The sequence below is a fragment of the Triturus cristatus genome, chromosome 1_2 (assembly GCF_964204655.1).
Source record: "Triturus cristatus chromosome 1_2, aTriCri1.1, whole genome shotgun sequence".
Classification (NCBI taxonomy): Eukaryota; Metazoa; Chordata; class Amphibia; order Caudata; family Salamandridae; genus Triturus; species Triturus cristatus.
Window position 1 is genome coordinate 477,371,325 of NC_140580.1, and position 20,160 is coordinate 477,391,484.

Sequence of the window (20,160 nt, forward strand, 5' to 3'; positions counted from 1 at the left end):
GAGGTAGATAGTTACCTGCATTACCTATAAGATTGTGTACTAATGTGTGGGGAAAGGAAAGTCAGGATAGGGAGTGGGAATAATAAGAAAGAAAAGCAAGTAAAAGGGTGGAAAGGAGGAAGAAAATGGAGTTTGTAAAGACAAAATCAAAGAGAATGAAGTGCAATGGCGTAGAAGGGTGCCAGTGCCTTACTGCAAGCAAAGAAAATGGACCCCCAGTACTATGGTTGGGGATTAAAAAGGAGCCATTACTATGGAGCAAGGGGCCCCCGTCACTCCTGGGCCCCGGGTTCAGTTTACAGTCTGCACCAATGATTTCCGATTACCGATGTATTGGTAAAGCAGAGAAGGTAGCGTGAAAAGTGTGTGAGGTGACGTCAGTGACAGCAAAGGGAACAAGCATCGGGGTGTGTGGGGGAGGAGAGAGAGGAAAGAAATGTTGTATTGCGAGGTGCAGGAAAGGGGTTGAGTATGGGTAGTGTGAGGGGAAGGACAGAAGGTAGTGAGGGAAATGCGTTAAGAAGAAATGTGTTAGGAAAAAGTAGAGGGGAGGGAGACGGAGAAGTAAAGAAAAAAGAGAGAGTGAGAGGTGTATGCGGGGCAAAATGAGATGAGGACAGAGGGAGAAGCATGTCGGGAAATCAGGCCATTTCGAGATCTTAACAGCCATAAATAACCTACCCATATAGGGGCCCTTACGATGAAGAGAGGCCATGAGAAAGGCACGAGGCAGAACACGTTCATCACACACACCCCCACACACCTTCCCCGAAAAAGTGTGGGCCCGAGAGAGGCGCGAGACTCCTTTAACATGACACTAGGAGGCAACGGAGAGCGGGTGAAATGGACCAGCTCGGACAAGAGAGGCGCCCCGCTCTCTGACCAGAAGAGCCGAGGAGGGCAGAAAGAAGAAAAGAACCCCCATATCCCACCCGCAAAGTGCCCCATGAGCACCAAGAGATATGATAGGCACCAGGCATGATACTTCCATGACCAGATAGATACAGACTGGTATACGGCCACTAGGCAGGAAACGGACCCAAAACCCCTCCAACAGAGAGAAAGAGAGCAGTAAATCGGCGCGAAGCCCCCCTCCCCCACGGACAGAGTCGCAGGAAATAGGGGCGCGGCTGGGGCTGCAGCACCCCCAGACTTAGAAACATTTCATAAAGATAATGGAAAACAGCAAAGCCATTCACTGCTCACGTCAGGCAGCACGAGCCGTTTGTTCAAATACACTGACAGTTAAATGGCAACAAGAGCTCTGCAAACCCCCGATACCGCTGCCCACCCCCTGCCATGTATGTCCACATTCATGTTATTTGTCTTCAAATAAATAGCATTTGCTAAAAAGGTATTATCACTCTTGTGATCGGGTCAAGAGTGACGCAGTGAAAGGCGCCAACGTAAACAAATAACTCCCACTTAATTAAGGTTTACCAATATTATAAATGAGCTTCTTTTGGCTGTTTTTATTGCAGATTGTGGTGGCAGGCAAGTTTCGAAATAGGAAAAAACACACACTCTCACAGAGAGCTGAAAAAAGAACAAGATGGCTTACCTTACTCGTGCACGACAGCAAGAAGATCCTCACGGCCAGACGATACCTAAAAAATGGCGGATGGAAGCTTCCAAACTTTTTCGGATTCGGGGGCATGTTCCTGCTGTTCGAAAAAGGGCGTGGCTAAAAAGTGGAAAGAACAGCAGGGAACACGCCCCCGAATCTGAAAAAGACGGAGCCTATTTGGAGGGACGGCTCTCTCCTCCAATGGCTGGCCTCCGTTTAGGAAGCCAGCCAATGGAGGAGAAGCAAAAAGAGAGGCGGGCTAAATAGCCACTCTAAGAAACATTAAATCTCCGACTTCCGGTTCTGCCTTTGGCAGACCGGACAGTCCTCAACCTAAAAAATGCATTCTTCGGATGACAGCCAAAGTTCAGAGACGTAGTCATCCTACAAGTGAAGTTGGAAGGCGAATACTAGTAAATCTGATTTATTTGGGACTAAACCAGCTATTTGCATACTACGACCCCACAGATGTGTAAATTATGCATATTGATGTTTATAAATGTCGTTATAAATTTGCCTCTCCGATCATCTTGAATTATCACTTGAAATACAAATAGTTTACGCGTGTTTTCAACTACTGTTTATCTAGTATGGTACACCCTTTGATTTACTTGTTTCTGTTTATTTACAAACAACACCCAAAACAATGTTAAACTTTATTAATACAGTCCTATTTCTTTCACAAAAGTCAAACCATATTTGATTAAGAAAGAAACAAAACAACTCGTATATGTCAGGCAAATATAATACTCACCTTTTGAAGACAGTAGGCAAAACTACGACCACAGAATGAATGCTAGAGAAAAAAATAAAAACAAAAATAAAAACTGAAAACGAAAAAGAAAGAGAAAGGGGACACAGAAAAACAAGGATGTTTAGCAAACAAATCATATTGGCTTCAGATGTTATTTAAGCATGTTATCAGTCACACCTTTAAATGGGTTCAATATCTGTTTTCCGCCTCTTATGACAATGCATATTGTATATTGTATTCCAGCATAGTTTTATCGTAACTTTCTTTAAATAGTGAAATCTACAGTTCTTGAATTACTTTTGTTTGAATATTTTGCACTGTAGCAAGTTATAAAGAAAGGACATTGTTGTGTTATTATTAGTATGCATGCATTTCAATTACAGTAGGTTCAGTTGATAATGTGTTGTTTTACTTTTTACTCTTGCTAATATTATTTAGAATCGATTAGACATTATTCTTATAATCCCCTCTCTGTTAAAAGAGAAGTTCTTGCAAAACGGATGACATACATTTTATATTTTAATTTATGTTTATTTGATACTGACATTTAATTTGTGCCATGTTACAAAACTGACAAAAAATAAATCCTCTTCATGATTTTTCTGTAAATGTTACATTTCTAAACATCAATTATTCCGGTATGTATCAACAGTTGTTGGAAAGCTACATGAGACCAACCAATGCCTCCCAGAAACACTAAGTCAAACATCTAAATTGTTCTGATAATTTTCCATGTAGTTTTTCTAATACATTTTTGGGAAATCGCAGCTGGATGAAAACCTGCCAGGAAACTTAGTCAAGGTCAAATTCTGAGACTGACAAACAAATTACATTTTGGATCCGCCGCGATTAGCTCCATGGCACTCATGCACCTTGAGTCCAAGGTTAGTTTAGGCAAAGAGAACTATTTAGATCTTGTTGAACTATTTTCTACCTAGTCCTAATTTTAAATTTTAGAGGAAACATGTTCCTGTTAGCCCCACTGAGACCACAATGGACAGTCTGTAGAAAACAATAAGATGTGGCTACTATTGATAGAAAAAGGCTTGCCTTTGATGCACTTCCTGTTTAAATATCACTTTTTTCAATGCCCCAAGTATTAAGCAGCAGAGAGCTTTGATAATTACTCAGGGAGTAAGATCGGGTATTGGGGCATAACACCTCTATAGAAAAGAAATGACCTTCCTATACATAACATCACAGTACTTAACAACTGCATGATGCTGAATTGCACTATGCAATTCACTTGTATTGTATTTAGGAAGTAGTTAAAGATTATGCCCGAGTCACCACTAGATTGCATATTAAACTGATGTATTGTGTGATTCAGATCATTATTAGGAGAATGAAAGGCATATGTTGCTAACCATATGCCAGCGGCCCTGCGTAAACTCAAACCCATCTCATATTAGTGCTACATGTCAAGCGATAGGAATTTCTCTTAGCAATAAATGTAAAAAAAATGCAATGGTTATGTTGATAAACAGATTAAAAGTAACTTTTTCGATGAATCCTGAAGCTGTTAAATGGAATCACCATAGTTTTTTTAATGCGTCATCTTCAGCACTTCTAGACTCTTTTGGTGTCTAAGAACAATGCTTCTTGGGCCTCTCCCCACTTCTATGTGACAGTACACACAGGGGCATATTCTCAAGGAGCTATCGCCGAGTTAACGGCACTTCATCGAAGCCAAACTCACGATAAATGTATTGCCCCATTCACAAGCTGGTGCTAACAGCCCATAGCACCAGTTTACCTGCGATAACAGCCGCAAAAAACATCGCCACAGATGACTGCCGCAACTATCGCTAATAAGATGCAGAGTAGGCGTTCCCGAGCAAAAAGCCACGACAACACCACTTCGCAACATTCTCAACCACCAGCCACATCAGCGATAAGATCCCAAAACTGGCGATAAGGCGCGTTAGCAGCAGGAAATTAACACCTGCTCTGACCAGGTGCAAAGTCGGACGGCAGCCGGCACCAGAAAAGGGAGCCCAGCCCACAGCCACACCTGAAGAACAACAAATGCCATGGAGCTACTCATCATACAGCTCGGAGCCCCAACAGGCCCACAACACCCACTGCTACCACCCCCAGGCCCGCCACCACCCCCCAGACCCTCCCGCACCACCCCCGAACCACCACAGAGGCAGCTTAGACACAGACCACGGACCGTCAGAAAACCCACCAGCCTCACTGACATGACACCAGAGCATGTCATTGCCCACCACAAGCTCAAAAGGACAACCATCCTCCGCATCCTGAACATCATTGCCCACAGGCTGATGGTACCAACACAGCGGATAACCAACATCCCACCTCAGACAAAGCTGCTGGCTTTGCTGCACCTGTTGGCCTCTGGGACCTTCCAACCAACAACCGCCAGAGTCAGAGGGGTCACAGCCAGCCCTATGAAAGTTCCTCACACCTGTCCTGGATGCCATCATCAGCTTGGTACCCCAGTACCTATACTTCCCACACACTGCGCAGGAACTGCTTGAGACCAAGCAAGGCTTCTATGCCACAGCTGCATTTCCGCACGTGTTGGGGCAATTGACTGCACACATGTCCGACTTGTGCCCCCTGGCGACACTGCACACAATTACCGCAACAGAAAGCACACACATTCCATCAATGTGAAGGCAATAGTGGACCACAGTGGACTCTTCACGCATGTCGTCGCCAAATACCCAGGAAGTGTACATGATTCATACATCTTCCGACAGTCCATCATCATCCGGCGCTTCCAGGATGGCACCTACGGAAATGCTCTGCTTGTTGGTAAGTACCAAATGAACACACCACACACCTCAACTCCACAATCATACAATTCACAACTCTGGCAATGCACACGTCACAGAATCACATACAACATGCCAAACACCATGCCCACCTACCAGACACGACAGCACAACTTCCTGTGGTAACGTGGGCTAGCCATGTACACAAGCTATCAACGGCATGACACCTCTGCCACACAATAGCAGATTGTGGGGAGAGGTGGGAACCAGGCATGTGCGAAGGAGGCAAGTGTCCCATTAATAAGCATATACACAATGCCAAGTGTGGCGTGGATGTGCTGGCCAGACAGCAGTATGCAGACCACACACATATCCATGTCAAGACACACCGCTGATGTATGGCGTGTAGTGGACAGTGGACACAACCATGTCACTCCAGCCAGTGTGGAAGATAGTGGAAATTTTGCTAATTACGTCCCCCCTATAAGCGTGAGCGGAGTGGGCTGGTGTAGGTGTGTGAATAAAAAGCATGTAGCTCTGGCCGTGTCTCTCTTCCGGAAGGCCCAACGTCTCTGCCAGGGTGGCGCCTCTTGCCCCGCAACTAGGCCGACACCTTTGCCGTGAGCGGTGTTGCCTGCGAACCTGTGGGCCATATGCAACCTAGGCAGCTGGTCCTGAACCAGTCTTCCCCGCCCCTGCGCACCCAGCCCTCAAAGCCCATCTTCCAACACCGGCGTCTGTCAAAGAGGGCCCACCACGTGCCGGATGCAAGCACCAAGCCTGAGGCACGCGACCTTGGCATCCTCTTCAGACCATCACGGCCTCCGTGACACAGGCGTGCAGAACTCCTTGTCGTTGACGTACTCCACCAGCATACACAGCGGACTAGTATTTCACACATTTGGAACTGAGTCTTGCCCTCTACATGGCAGAGTCAATGGCATTGTACAGGCCTCATCGCATACTGCATCCCCTTCCAGCTCTGTTGCCCCTGAGTGTGTGCCCTGAAATTCATGGCCGATATCTGTCTGTACGTCTGTGGCGTCTGGGCCCATGGGCTGGAGGTTGTCTTCCTCTACATGCAGCTCATACTGACAAGGTGGAAATGTGGAGTCTGTAGCATTCAACTCTGCCATTGGCCTGTTTCTGCTTGCTTCTACCCTCTTCATCATGTTCTGGAGGGACACCTTCCACTGCCCCCCGCAACCCTCTGCAACTTTCCCCTTGGAGATCGATGAGTACACACTTAGCTCGCATGGCCCTACCTCAGCGCACCGCAAGTCACCGTCCCGTGGCGGTGTGCCTGTGCCGGCCGTGCATCCGGGCCCACAAACTCTGTGCTGCTCAAGTCAGGGACCCATGATGTCCGTACCTTGTACTGCTGATTGTCTGCTCACTGTTTTGGTTTTGCCAGCACCAACCAACCCCTGAGTGGTGGCTTACACTACCCAACACCCATCCAGCACAGGCGTCACTGGAGATATGACCCTGGAAATAAAAGGGGCAAGAAGCACGTGCCCATAGCCATTCCCCAAAACTCACTGTGAGGAGGCCGCCTCCATGGACACCCTGCCCCTCCTTCCTTTCTACCCCATGAGGCAAAAGCGGAGTAAGGAAGATTCACAAACGCAGGGAGAGGAAGGGTAAATCTCTTCCACTGCCTCTTACGCACAAGGAGTAATTCCACCTAGGGAAAACAGGAACCAATGGGAAGATGGCGAGGCACAGCTATCGCCGTATGAAGAGAACACGGAAGTGCAGCTGGGTGGTCTGGGACCGGAGGAGCGAGGAGAACAGACCTGGAGTGAGGACAGCAATGTGGAGAAGCAGCGCGCAGCGGGAAGAGAACATCATGAAGAGGCGAACCTAGCAGTCGATCCCAATGTCGCCCACAACCAGGAAGAAAGAGCAGAAACCTGGTCGGAGGAGTGGTGGACGCCCCAGGAGGATACTGACGAGCTGCCGCAACTCAGAAGAAATGCGGCTGTTGCGGTACGTGATACGAGAGGGGGAGGGAGTAAAGGGCGGGTAGTGAGGCAGGTATCAGACCACAGGGCACTGTAAATATTAGAGCACACGTACATGATCTCAGCACTGAATGTACCACCACCTTTACACAAGCCCGTTTTATGAGCACTTTTTCCCTTTGTGTGTATCTTTTTCCCTCCTTTTGCGCTAAAAGACACCTGATATAAAGGTATCTGAGCGCAGGTGCTTCCTCCATTTCGTTGACAGTCTTTTTCTTTCAGTTCTATCTTTGAACATCCTCTTAAAATTAGTCAATCCCTTGTAAAGCACGACGGGTATGCCTTGTTAGAACTGGTGAAGGGCTCTTTCCCATTAGGTTAGTGGCAAGAGATGAACTGACCTTCATTTCTCTCCTACTTTCCTGAGCCTCCTAGGTGCCCAACCAAGTCAAGAGCCTCGTAACAACCCAGAAGGAAGACCACAACCACCATACCAGAGGGATAAAGGGTCAGTTGTCCCACTCCAAGAACTGTCTTACTGGTTGATTTTTGATATCTTTAAAAAACCCATTCAAGATTGATCCCCGAATCCGGCCTCCTCGTTTTTCCTTCCACCCAACCCTCTCACACTCACGCAGTGTGTCCGTGTGGTCATTATATATGCATGTGGGACCGGGGCAATTCCACTTTACATTGTGCTGTGTACAGCGTGCGCAACCATGTCACCGCAGTCAGTGGTGTGGACCTGGGACATGTAACCGTGTTGTATCTTCATGTGAGCGTAAGCGGGGTGTACAGGTGTACAACAGTACTGCGCATGGGGTGTGGCTCCTCCACACGTGGATCTGGGTGTGGTTCAGTGTGGGCCTTGCCAAGGATGTGGCTGATGCGTGTGTCTCTGTTGTAGTTACTGCGCCACCCGTCACGCAATCGACAATGTTGCCATGTGGCATGTCCCCGGTGTGCATGGTCGGCCGAAGGGGTACATGGGGGAGGGCATGCCCGCTCAGGGTCAGGGATCACACATGCCAACTGTTGTGTGTGTCGCTATTAGCGCAGTTTGAGCCAAAGATGTACTCTCAACTGCATGTCGAGTTCAGCCAGGCAGGTGCTCTACGTCTGTGTCAGCACTGTCCTTGCAATGGGCCTTCACACACGTGGCCAGCCACATTCTGTGAAGCATCATCACTGTGTCGTACTCAGGATTGTAGACATGCGCAGACAGGCATGACAACGGTGTGCCGTAGGGGGTGCATGTGATGTAATCGCGCTACGCACACTAGTGGATGTGCTCGGGGGGTGCAGCAGTGAGGCTACATAGTACACAGTGATGCAGCTCATTTGCAACACGCAGTACATGTCATACAGGAATCACTAAGTCACACATATCAAAAAACCTATGAACCAGTGCGCCTGCCAACACATCATGCAGTATGTAGTTGTGACTCATGTCTCTCTGCACTATCACAGGTGACCAAGGATATGCACTCTATGCTTGGATGATGACAACCCTCCGAGCCCCGAACACACAGGCCCAGAGGCAGTACAATTTGGCCCAAACGCACCAGGGGCATCGTGGAGCGCACATTTGGCGTGTTGAAGTCACGTTTCAGGTGCCTGGACGTTACAGGTGGTAAACTACTGTACAGCCCAGCCCTCGTGTGCATGATGATCGTAGCATGTTGTGTGTCGCACAACATATGTGTACGCAGCAAAGCCCCGTGGATACAAGTGCCAGATGCACCAGACGATGATGATGAAGATGAGGCAGGTGGACTATACCCCACTGCAGCCGCAGCAGGAAAAGCCCGTAGGGCCGACATCATTGACAATTTCTTCTCTGGTTGACGTCACATTGAGTGGGTCCTTCGCAGTAATGGCACAGTACGTTGACTGCCACAGGTACTGCATGTGCTAATAAAAGCATTCTGATACACATTCCCTGTGTGTATGTCACTCATCTGTACGGGCACTTCACTCAGACAAGTGTGGGTGCGACATGTTGTGCTGTCAGTTGCAGGATTTGTTGATGGATGGTGGGTGTGTCACCTCTGTGCAGTGAGGCTGTTTATGGTGTCACGTATTCGAACTGCCAGTTCTGTGTGTCACAGTTGTTATGATATCCCACTCTTCGGCGTTTCACATGTGTCCCAAATCATTCCATTTTGGCTGTCGTTTCACATGTGTCCCAAATCATTCCATTTTGCCTGTCATTTGTGGCCTACAGGTGACAACAGGGATTCTTTTGTGCTCTGATATGTGCCGCCAGGATGCAGGATGGCACCCTGTGACTCAAGTCCCACGACATGGGCAACATGTATGTAAGGGGGAGTCACTGCCCCTACATCAGTCCGTGCTTTCATTCTTGTTTGGTCATGGACATGGCACGTCGATGTGCAGGGGGTGTTGTTTGTCGTACATTGTGGCTGTTTGTGGGGAAATGCCTATCTGATTTGGACAATGGTCATTTGTTATGCGTCACAGCTGTGGGCTTGTGCTCGAACGTAGTCATCTCACCGTTTGTTTACTCCTCTTTTATGTTGCAATTTCCTGCCAGACGCGTGGGATTTGCAGGCCGGTTGCTGCTTTTTGTACCACGATTGGCCTCATCGCAGGATTTATTACATTAGCATTTCACATTTTTACGGTGATTGTTTGCACATGGCAAAATTAAACCTCTCAAAAGAACACTTGTAGCATCAGAATACTGTTTGCCCATGCGCAACTTAGCCTCGATGAAAACATTCCAGACTGTGTCTTCGGTTGCAGGAGAAGGATAACGTGGGAGGTTATCAAAAACTCTGCGACCAGCTGTGCCAAGGTGATTTACTAAAAGAGCCAGTTTCCTTGAAGGGGAATACCCATCAGCATCAATAGCAGTGAGATCGTTTTCTAAGTCTCTCAGCCATTCAGACCACTTCAAATCAGGTTTACCAGGTTTTACTAGAAAAGGTGCTGGCTGAATGACTCCCTGGCGGGATGCCTTTGAAAGGAAAACTGAATATATATTTTTTTCCATGCTAGGGGCACACTGAAGTGTGAATAGTTTTGATGATAATGAATAAATAAGTAAAATAAATAATTTTGTGAAGTACTGAACGTAAATAGTATAAGGTCGCTGTAAAGTAAAAGTACTTGTATGAGTCACTGACAATGAAAAGTAACACTCACTGTAATGCCATTCAGGAGAAGCACAAAGAAAATGAGACAATGTTATAATGGTGTGCGAGTCACCGATATGAGTGTTGCATGGAATGAAAGTAGAAGAAGTGTGAAAACATAATACAGATGAAACTCTCCTCACGCTGAAGAAACTGACAATGTAAAATGAAGATCGGCGAGCGTTTGTAGACCAATTAAAGATGGCCGCCAGTGAGCGTATGACGTAAGTGCGCTCTCCCAGGGTGCAAAGCGGCAATTGGAATTCGATGACGGCAGATGAGGAAGAACGGAATGGCAGAGGCAGTAGAGATTCCAGGAGCAGAACGAGGTAAGAAAGATGAGAGCGAGAAGGTAACCGACTTTTGAAAGCGGCTCTCTGGCGCCTCGCGTCTCAACGTACTTGTGAAGGTCAAGAAACTTGAAAAAAATTATTCGACCAACCTGAAATGAAACGACGAGGAGGCGGACAGGTCCGTTTAAAAGTCCAACAATGTAATGGTATCAGTCCGGTGGGCTCCAACGTAGAAATTGCCAGGCAATTTAGGATAACGGCGAATTACCCCACTCCTGGTACCAATTTGTAGTAAGGGGAACGCCAGTAAATCCAGGAGACTCTCCGCATGTAATCCAGTCTTCTACTTTATTTATATTTAAGTAGATAGTAGCGAAGGAAATGGAGCCCATGGCAACAGCAGTTGTAAGGGCAGTGAACAACAGGCAACTCAACACAAGTACAGAATATAATGACATATTAGAACCCTATGTAAAGATCCTAAATACTTAAAGAAACAGTGAAATTATAATACAGTATACCACAGTGGTGTTGATTTTAACGCAGTCAGTTGACACGTTATCTGGTGACTATCGCATGGTACCGCAGTGTTGAGAATGCTTCGTTAACACAGCGTAAATTTCACGCGATAGACTGCGATGTTGGAAGTTGCGTTAAGTTACTTTTGTGATGGTTATCACACGTTCTTGAGAATATGCCCCACAGGAGCTGTGAGGATAGTCAAATTGTTTATGCATATACATAAAATATGACCATTCAAAGGAAGCTCCACAATTCTGTGTGGCTTTCTATTTAGGTCACCTATCTGTAGAACATTCTCACTTATGTCTGGTGTAATTAAATTTATGTTATATAATTAGCTATAAGACAGGAGCTCCTCTGTGAGTCCATCAGTTAGATATTAGAATAATTTCAGTTCTAACTGCTCTATGCAAAACCCGTTTTCATAAATATTATCCCTGTCTTTCAGTATATTTTTTGAAGACCAGATCTAAAGTTTGACAGACTGTACTCTGTCCATCAGGGAGGCAGCAGTTATTATGGCTCCTACCCTGACAGACTACCGTCCTCGAAAATGTCAGATCACCACTGGCCCAGTGGTGATTGCTGCACCTTAACAGAAACTCCTTCTTCGGTTTTGAAGGCTGCCAACAAACTTTTAGCACTTTTTTGTTTTTCAGAAACAAACTCTCATAATTGAGTCTGCTATTGAAAAAAATAAAATAATGATCCTTCACCTAGGGTGGTGGGGCCATTATTGTTTTCTGTCCCTCACCAGCAGGATGTTCCAGGCGGTGACATCTGGAAAAAAAAATCAAACCGTCCAATAGTGGGCAGTGTTATGTTATGTAAATCAATTTTATAGAGCACACAGTTGCCTAGCTCAGGCTTCCTGGCGCTTGCAGAAGGATAAGCAACAACATTTCTAAAACGATTTATCTGAAAAGATGGGTTTTTGGTAGCTTCCTGAAGCTTAACAGATTGTTATTTGACCTGAGCTGGACAGGAAGAGAGTTCTATAATTTGGCAGTAAAGTAAGCAAATGAACGATCTCCTCCCGCTCATAGCTTTACTGCCACGGTCTCATCTCTATCGGCCTGTCTGAGGTACTTTCCATTGGCGGAGCCAATGGAGGATCCACGGACAGAAAGCTGATGGTCCGCTCATCTCTTAATGAGACTGATATACCATAAATCATGGCATTTGTGACAGAGTACCTTGTCTGCCAAACTCTAAATAAAGCCCTAGTGTTTACATATTATTGAGAACCCTTTATTGTAATATTATATTACTTTCTTTAGACCACGTAAATACTGAAATTTGTTCTTGATCAATAGAAGAGGGACCATCGGAACACAGGCTTTCTCATTCTAGGTATCTGCCCTAACTGCATAGGCACCTCCATTTATTAGGATCACTGATGTCATATGGACCCAACCATAGTCCATACAAAACAGAGAGGAGACTTGTCAGGAGGCTCTGCTCTTGGCCCACATCGCTGGGGCTTTGAGCACACATAAACACCACTTCCACCCTTAACACAAAAAAAAAAACTTGGACAGATCGACAATACATGCACACACACACGTCTCGCAAATAGTGGGTCTCACCACATAGTTTCAATACCTCTGAGAAGTCCCCGGATGGGGGCACAGGTTGTACCTAAGACGGGCAACCCTTCCTGTTTGCGAGGGAGCAGCAACAGCCGGTAAACTCTTTGCATCTATTCGTGTTCCTGAGTCCTACAACCTCTCTGAACTTGTGATTTTTCTGACCACACAGATTCCATACTGTTTCTTGAAGCTGGGATCTACTCTTTTGGGTTCTAGGACACAACAGAGCCCTATTCAATGTCTTTTTTGTTTGTGGCCAGGCTTAGGTCCTGTCAGTCATTTGAAGAATGATGAGTTCAGTGATATCTCCTCCCCGTTTATCTAAATAGTCACCATGGTGCCCTTTATCTGTGTTACTTTCGTGGTAGGAACTCAAACGGTAACCAGAACTTGCTTCCTTGATATATGTCTCTTATGAACACTGATTCACCCACCTACAGGGTGTGGCCATGCTTGTTTGCAACTTAATATCATTAGACACTGGGTGACACGGTCACTATCTGGAACTCCTGATGCCCAACTGGGATGGTGAGCTATGGACTTTCATATAGGTCTACCCATGCAGGCCTGGCTTGTGGGTTGTCAAGCAGTCATCTGAGGAGTTTGCCACAGGAACAAGTGGATGGCCCACCAAAAGCGCTGATGGCTAGCTGTGTTAATGTGGATCATTTTAGTTATTGTGCGCTTAAATAACTCTACTTTCCCATTGACTGTGACCACAGGGGATTATGTTTATGTGCTTGACTCTTAGGGACTCTAGGCACATCATTATTTCTTATCCCCAGAAGGGTAGTCCATTGTCAGTTCAGAACTCCTTGAAGTGGTCATGCGTGGCAATTATCTTCTCCAGTTTTGATATCATTTCATTGGCGGAGGTGGTGTTGACAATTTTGATCCCCCTGTATTTTAAGAAGTCATCTACTACAACTAGCATATGAGATCTATCTAAAAGACTGCAGAAGTCTTTACTTGCTCTTATCCATTGCTTATACGATATGGATTCAGTGATGACAGGTGGTGAAGAATCAGGATTTCCTGGAGCCTGAACTGGTTGGCACTCCTTTTAGTGGCAGAGGATAATCGCCCCACTGCTCATTGAACAGTGGAAAGTAATATAAAATGATAATAAGGAGAAGTTATTATAATTTATTTTTCTTTGCAGCTCTCCAGCCAGGTTGGGTGGGGTGGGGGTAGGCTCCCTGCTGTCAGAAGGAGCAGGAGTGGTGTGCACTCCCTCCCTAAGTGCGCATGACAGCTTAGTCAGCCCTCTAGGGCCGGCCAAACAATCATGCGCACTTGGCATGTTCTCCACTGGGCTGTATTGCACAGCCCAGTGGAAAAGGTGCCCAGCCTCCCTAGGCAATACCTGAGCTTCCAAAAAGGATGCTCAGACCAATCACAATGCTGCAGCGTCATAATTGACAGGGAGTGTCCGGGAGCCTGAGTGCTTTCAGTGCTGGTGAGGATGGAGAAGAGACATGCTGCGGTGGCTGCGTCAGTGAAGAAGAAGGTAAGCTTATTTAGAATTTTTTTCATTACCCCCGCCCCACCACCCCTGTTCTGAGGCAGCCTCTACTGACTCCTGTACCACTTGCTGTAATACTTTATTGATCTGGGGAAACCACACTTTCTGTTAGAGTCAGATTTTTTGTTTTTACAATCCCATGCTGCCCTGCATTGGCTAAAAGTATGATTTTCTTGGTGAGGCTTTTCTCTTTGTAGATCGCCAGTTCATGTTGTATTGATTCCAATAACTGCCTTGCTTTTGGAACTTGTAGGCCAGGTGTCTTTTCTGGGAGGACCAGCTTGTGTTCTGTGGCCAGCACTGTTTCTTCCGAAGCAATGGGCAGAGGCTGCGACTTATCTACTACAAACAAAACCTACTCTTTGGTATCTTTGCATGGGCTTTCTTCTTCAGAAGTGGCTATCCTCAAATGGCGAAAGAGAGAATCAGATGGGTTGTGAGATCCTGGTTTGTACTCCACTCTAAAGGTGTACTCTTGCAGTTAGAGCATTCAGGGCCTTATTATCAAGGAACGGCGATAACATTATCGCCGCTTTAGTGGCAGGAAACTCAGCTAAAGTGGCGATAATGGGCTTGATATAATGCCCTTGTGAATTCCCATAGAAGCCCAGGTTCACACCAGAACGTGGGCTTCTATGAGAATTCACAAGGGCATATTATGAAGCCCATTATCGCCACTTTAGCTGCAGTTTCCTGCTGCTAAAGTGGCGATAATGCTATCACCGTTCCTTGATAATATGGCCTTCAATCTCTATGTGCAGGGGAGGCTTTAATAATAACCATTGGAACTGTAGTGCCAGCTGCTTGTGATATGTGTGAATGACAAAAGGGCAGCTGCTTAGGGGCTGGTGAAACTACCTGCCCAACCAATGTATGGTGTTTGCTTCTTTCTTAATTTGAAAGTAACATTGCTCCATGGGCATGAGGGCCCTGCTGGCACATGTCACTGGAGCAAATTTTAAACATGGTTGAGGTGACAGTGATGTTTCTAGTCCGGTAGGGCTGACATCTACAGCTAGGTCTGATTCTTTTCAGAGGGTCAAAATAGTCCAAGGTGGCGCTTGCTGACAAGGCTCTTTTGGTGTCTTGGAACACTGCCCCCTGTGTCCCTCTCCACTCCTACGTGACAGATGACTTGATGAATACACACAGTGGGCCTGTGAGAATGGCCAGCTTTTTTATGCGTGGCCAAAATAGTTGACCATTCCAAGGAAGCTCCAACACTTCTGTTGCTGCCTTGCCAAGATCTGTAGAAACTCCCTTTCTGGAGAAGCAATATTAGAAGAATGCCACTTCACACAGGAGACATTTTTACTTTTCTTGGTGAAGTGTCAGGTCATTTTCTTGGAACATTTGGAGTACCATTTGAAGGTGAGTGTGATGCTCTTTCAGTGTCTTGACATAGACTATTATGTTGTTGCTTACGTTGAATACCCCTGACAGTACCTCTCTTATGGCATTTTGAAATACCTCAGTGGCACTCAAGATGCTGAAGTTGCTCTTCCGAGTTCAGATGGAGGTAGAATGGTATCCTGCTGTTACTCAGCCCAATTGATTATACAGACTTATCAATGTGTAGCTGTACAGTTGTTTCTTTGAGGCATCCGATGCCTTGAAAAAAGTGATGGAATTATTCTAAGAGAGTTGGGCTTAGAAGTTGTCCACTGACTTCTCAGTGATTTGTCGAGCTTGCTGCAGCAGAAAACCTTCATAGTCTGCATTGGCCATTGGCACAAAATGGTTGCTTAGCATCATGACCAGGGAATTATATGTGTGTAGAGGCCCCCATTCTGGCACAGTTTGTGATAATTTATAAATGCCTGCCCTGGCTAAGTGAAGTAGAAGAGGGTGTTCCGTGAATAATTTTGAGAAAGTTCTAGTCATTCAATCCACATTTTCCACTTTGCAGCCTGGCACGATGGGACTCTTTAACACTGAAAGGCTCAAAGGTAATGTCAGATGCCATTGGTAAGATTGCTGTGATTTGAGTGGACAAGAAGAGTATGGGTCACAACGGCTAGTAACCTGCACTGTTCAGTGATCTGTTTAGGCAGCCTCTACGTCTGATGGTGTTTGTGTGGGACCTGGTGCTGGGTTGGTGCTACGTCACCATATAGGTAGGAGTCAAACATACTATTACTCTCTCCTCTCGCTCTAGACCTAGGCATCTATAAGATGTAGTCTCTGGAATTAGTTCTCCTGATTCTGTGTTTACATGCTTGCATATGTTTTGTATTATTCTGTCTCTGCTCGGGCGGGCGTGGCACACTTTTTCTATCACTAGCCACATCACCTTCACCAGATCACCATGCATGTGTGAAGCCACTTGGCATAGCAGTGCTGACCACCCTTTGGTGGAGAAGTGAGAATCGCAATGGATGGGTGTCAAACAGCTCACCAGGCATAGTGGACCCGCCAAGGAGCTCCAACACCACTTCTGTAAATGACCGCATTCATCAGGATATGCAGAGGCACGAGGTAGTGTGGGAGAGCTGGATTCAGACATGTAGCATGTGGTGAGCATACCTCCTCGTTTCCAGCTATTGCTTCACATTTAGGCAACAACTGGTATGGGTGCATGAGCGCGGAAGCACAAGTCATCACCTGCACACACGCTTTCTCATTCCAGGTGTCCGTCCCAAACTGCACTAGCAGGCCTCATTTTATTAGGTTCACTTATGTAATGTGGGACCAAACACAGTCCGCACAAAACAGGGGAGGTTTGCAATGATACTGTGGTCTTGGCACATAACTAGTGGTTTGTGCTTGCACAAACAACCAAATTTTCCTCTGCATTTAAGATAGTAGATTCGACATATTAAATGCAGTAAAAGAGGGATATGTAAGGATGAATCACATGCTCCTAAACGTTACACCAGTGATCAAAAAGAAATGTATAAGGTAAGGGGAACAGCAGAGCTATTGCTATTTTCTAATAATGAACATAACTAATAATACTCAGAATTCTACATTTTTGCTAATGTTTCTGTCCAACCAGTTTACAATTCACAAAAACTATATTTAAGAAATTATATGACTCTATTTGAAAGATGCTGAATAATTATATTTTTTGTAAACTACTCTGTATAGAGCTTTTTGTTATTTACACAAACTGTTTAAAGAAATAATGTATTGTTCGCTTGAGGTATGGATATGTATGCTGTGTATGTTCATATTATTAAAATGGTATTAGATATATATTTGACTTTTTTTCATTATCTTATTTAATGTATATAGCACTAAAGAAGAATCACAATATTGACATCCTGAGTTAAATAGATTTTAAACATAAGCTTGGTTCTGTTTCATGAGCCTTCATTTTGAATGTGAAATGTATCAGATGTAAACCGATTTAAAATCTATCTGCTGTATTGTTGAACCTCATCTATATTCTAGAGTGAATTAATTAATAGATAGCTATGTAATGACGTAGTAATATTGTTAATACTTCCCAACTAATGATAGCTATCCACTGACTAGGTATTATATTTCACTGTATAGTAGTGCACATGGCAATATTTTAACTCATTTTTATTCCTTGTTTACTTATGATTAAAAATTTTATTGTTGTTTTTAATATATAGTTTTACCTGAAAAAACTTGACTAATTGATATTTTCAGTAGCCATCTCCAGAGAATCTCCATGTTTCTACCAATAACCCCAAAATTACTGCAATGCAAAATTTGTCGTACTCGTGTGATTTTCACCTTTGTACAATTTAAAGTAAAACTAACATAACAAATATTTAAAAATCAGACTTCTGGATCTACAACCCTATTTGAAAATTGTTTGTGAATAGAGCCCACTAAGTAACATTTCCAATTGTGAATTCGCTCCAAAATAATTTAGAGAGATATGAATGAAGCACATTTGGAGAAGTGTAGCTCATTGGTTAGAGGAGGCATACCCTGAAGCAGAGGTCAGACCCGGGACCAGGGTTCAATTCCCGACGCGGCAGGGTCCGGAGCCCAATTGTCCACGGACTCGATAATTCTCGCTTCGGTGCCCACTCTAAGCACGAGTTCACACTATGCAGCTCTGGGCAACAAGCTTGCTTAATCTCCACAACGGCCCCCCGCGGCGGGATGCCTGGCTTTCACCTTGGGGATGCCCAGTACGGGTTATCTCACAGGGAAAAACCAGGACGGGTTCCCAATGCAAGCGCCAAGATGCCCAAGGGTAAGTTGAGCGCTATATAAGAACACATAATAATAATAATAATAATAATAATAATAATTTCCAAAATATTAAAAAGCAACTTGGAGCCAGATGTACTAAGCATCTTGACAGTCTCAAATCCTAAATTCAGCATTTGTAACCCTTAAAATGCTTTTTCCTATGTACTTATCAACATTTTGGGAGTGGGAAAAATGTCTCTAACTCCTAAAAACAATTTCCAAAAGGATACCGATTCAGTATCTAGAAGGAGCATGTTGATCTTAGATATCAATATTTTATCACCAAAATCCAGTCACACCTCCCTGGGCATGGTAATGCTTTTCTAAATGGGAAGGGATCCCCAGGGGGGCCATTTCTACTTTGTAAAATCTAAACAAAAACTTTGTTGAAGAGTTGTGCAGTGGTCCTCAAACTCTTTTAAACGAACAAGAAAGTAACTTTTTCTTTTTTGGAACATAGGATGCATTAAAAAAATGTTTGCTTTATTAAAAAACAATCCCAGACATGGTGGTCTGCTGACCATGTCAAGCCACTATCCCCGCGATTTCCTCCAATCATAGTGATTCACAATCTGTAACCTACCTCATTAGTTTTCATGAGGTAGAGGTAAGTCGGATTCCAACCCACTGCAATTTGGATTTTTAGGAACTGACCTATGAGTAATCTTCACTGGTAGCAATAATACAGATCACAGCTAGAAACTCTACACCAGACGGCACAATATTTTTAAATGAAACTCAAAGGAGGTAGCTGGCTGATTTGAGGACAGTATTGGGGCTAATGATTGAAGAGCCCGGTTTTTAAAGCTTTCCTGAATAAAAGCAGATCAGTTGTTTTTTTCAGTTCAACTGGAAGAGAGTCCCAGAGTCATGAAGTGCTGGTTATGAAGATCCTTTCCCCACATTGGGATTTTTTAACTCTGGGAACCACTAGGTTATATGCTACGAAACAGCAAAGTGTCCTCGATGGAATGTACCAATGCCAATTTTGCCTAAAGTATTTGGGCCGCAGCCATGTAGTGGCCTGAAGGCAATACAGAGAGCTTTAAACTCTATGTGCTTTTTAACTGGGATCCAGTGGAGAGGAGTCAGCATTGAAGAAACAGATTCACGTTTGGGAATACCCAAGAGAAGTTGGACAGCGGCGTTTTGTAAGATCTGAATTTTGTTAATGCATTTTTCTGCAAGTTGATGAAAAGAGCATTACAGTAGTCTATTCTCGAGAGGATAAGAGAATAGTCACTGTTTTCTGGAGGTCTTTGGGACGAAGGGAAAGATTTTCCCAAGAAATTTGATAGTGAAGAATAAAGCGGACGTGATAGAATGCACATGATCCTCAAAAGATAGTTTACTGTCAAAAATCACTCCTACGTTCTTGACCTTAGAGGTAGGCATAAAGGTGGGGAGTGTGCCAAGTTTCAAAGGCCACCACGAAGGGGACCACAAGGTGGTATTCTTGCAAAAAAGCAATACCTCCGTTTTACAGGAGTTGAGCTTTAAACAGTTGTGGGCTATCCATTTCCCAACCTGTACGACAGAAAGAAAGGATTTCAGAAGGGCAAATGCTTGATCCTTGATACCGATGCAAGAAAGACGACTGAGGAGGAAATCATGGTTAATGGTATAAAACGCTGCAGAGAGATCTGAAAGAATCAAGGCAGCGTTTCTTCCTGAATCAATGGTCTGTCTGATTTGTTCTGATGCAGTGATCAGAGCAAGTTCCGTACTATTATGGCTTCTGAAAACAAACTGAAATGGATCAAGCTGTAAATTGAGAATTAATAGTGTTCTTTAATGATTTTTGCAGAGAATGGGAGATAGGAAATATGACGGTAATTATTAAGATTTGAGTTGCC

At 44.7% G+C, this 20,160-nt stretch overlaps 1 protein-coding gene across 1 annotated transcript in view; it reads right to left on the reverse strand.

The window, feature by feature from the left end:
* JAKMIP3 (Janus kinase and microtubule interacting protein 3) overlaps positions 1–20,160 on the reverse strand; it is an 893,040-nt gene that overhangs the window by 77,674 nt on the left and 795,206 nt on the right. The window contains exon 22 of the mRNA XM_085606202.1: positions 2,322–2,394. Within this exon, the coding sequence (XP_085462328.1) occupies positions 2,344–2,394 (51 nt within the window). The 3' untranslated portion in view covers positions 2,322–2,343. The remainder of the gene's footprint in view (positions 1–2,321; positions 2,395–20,160) is intronic.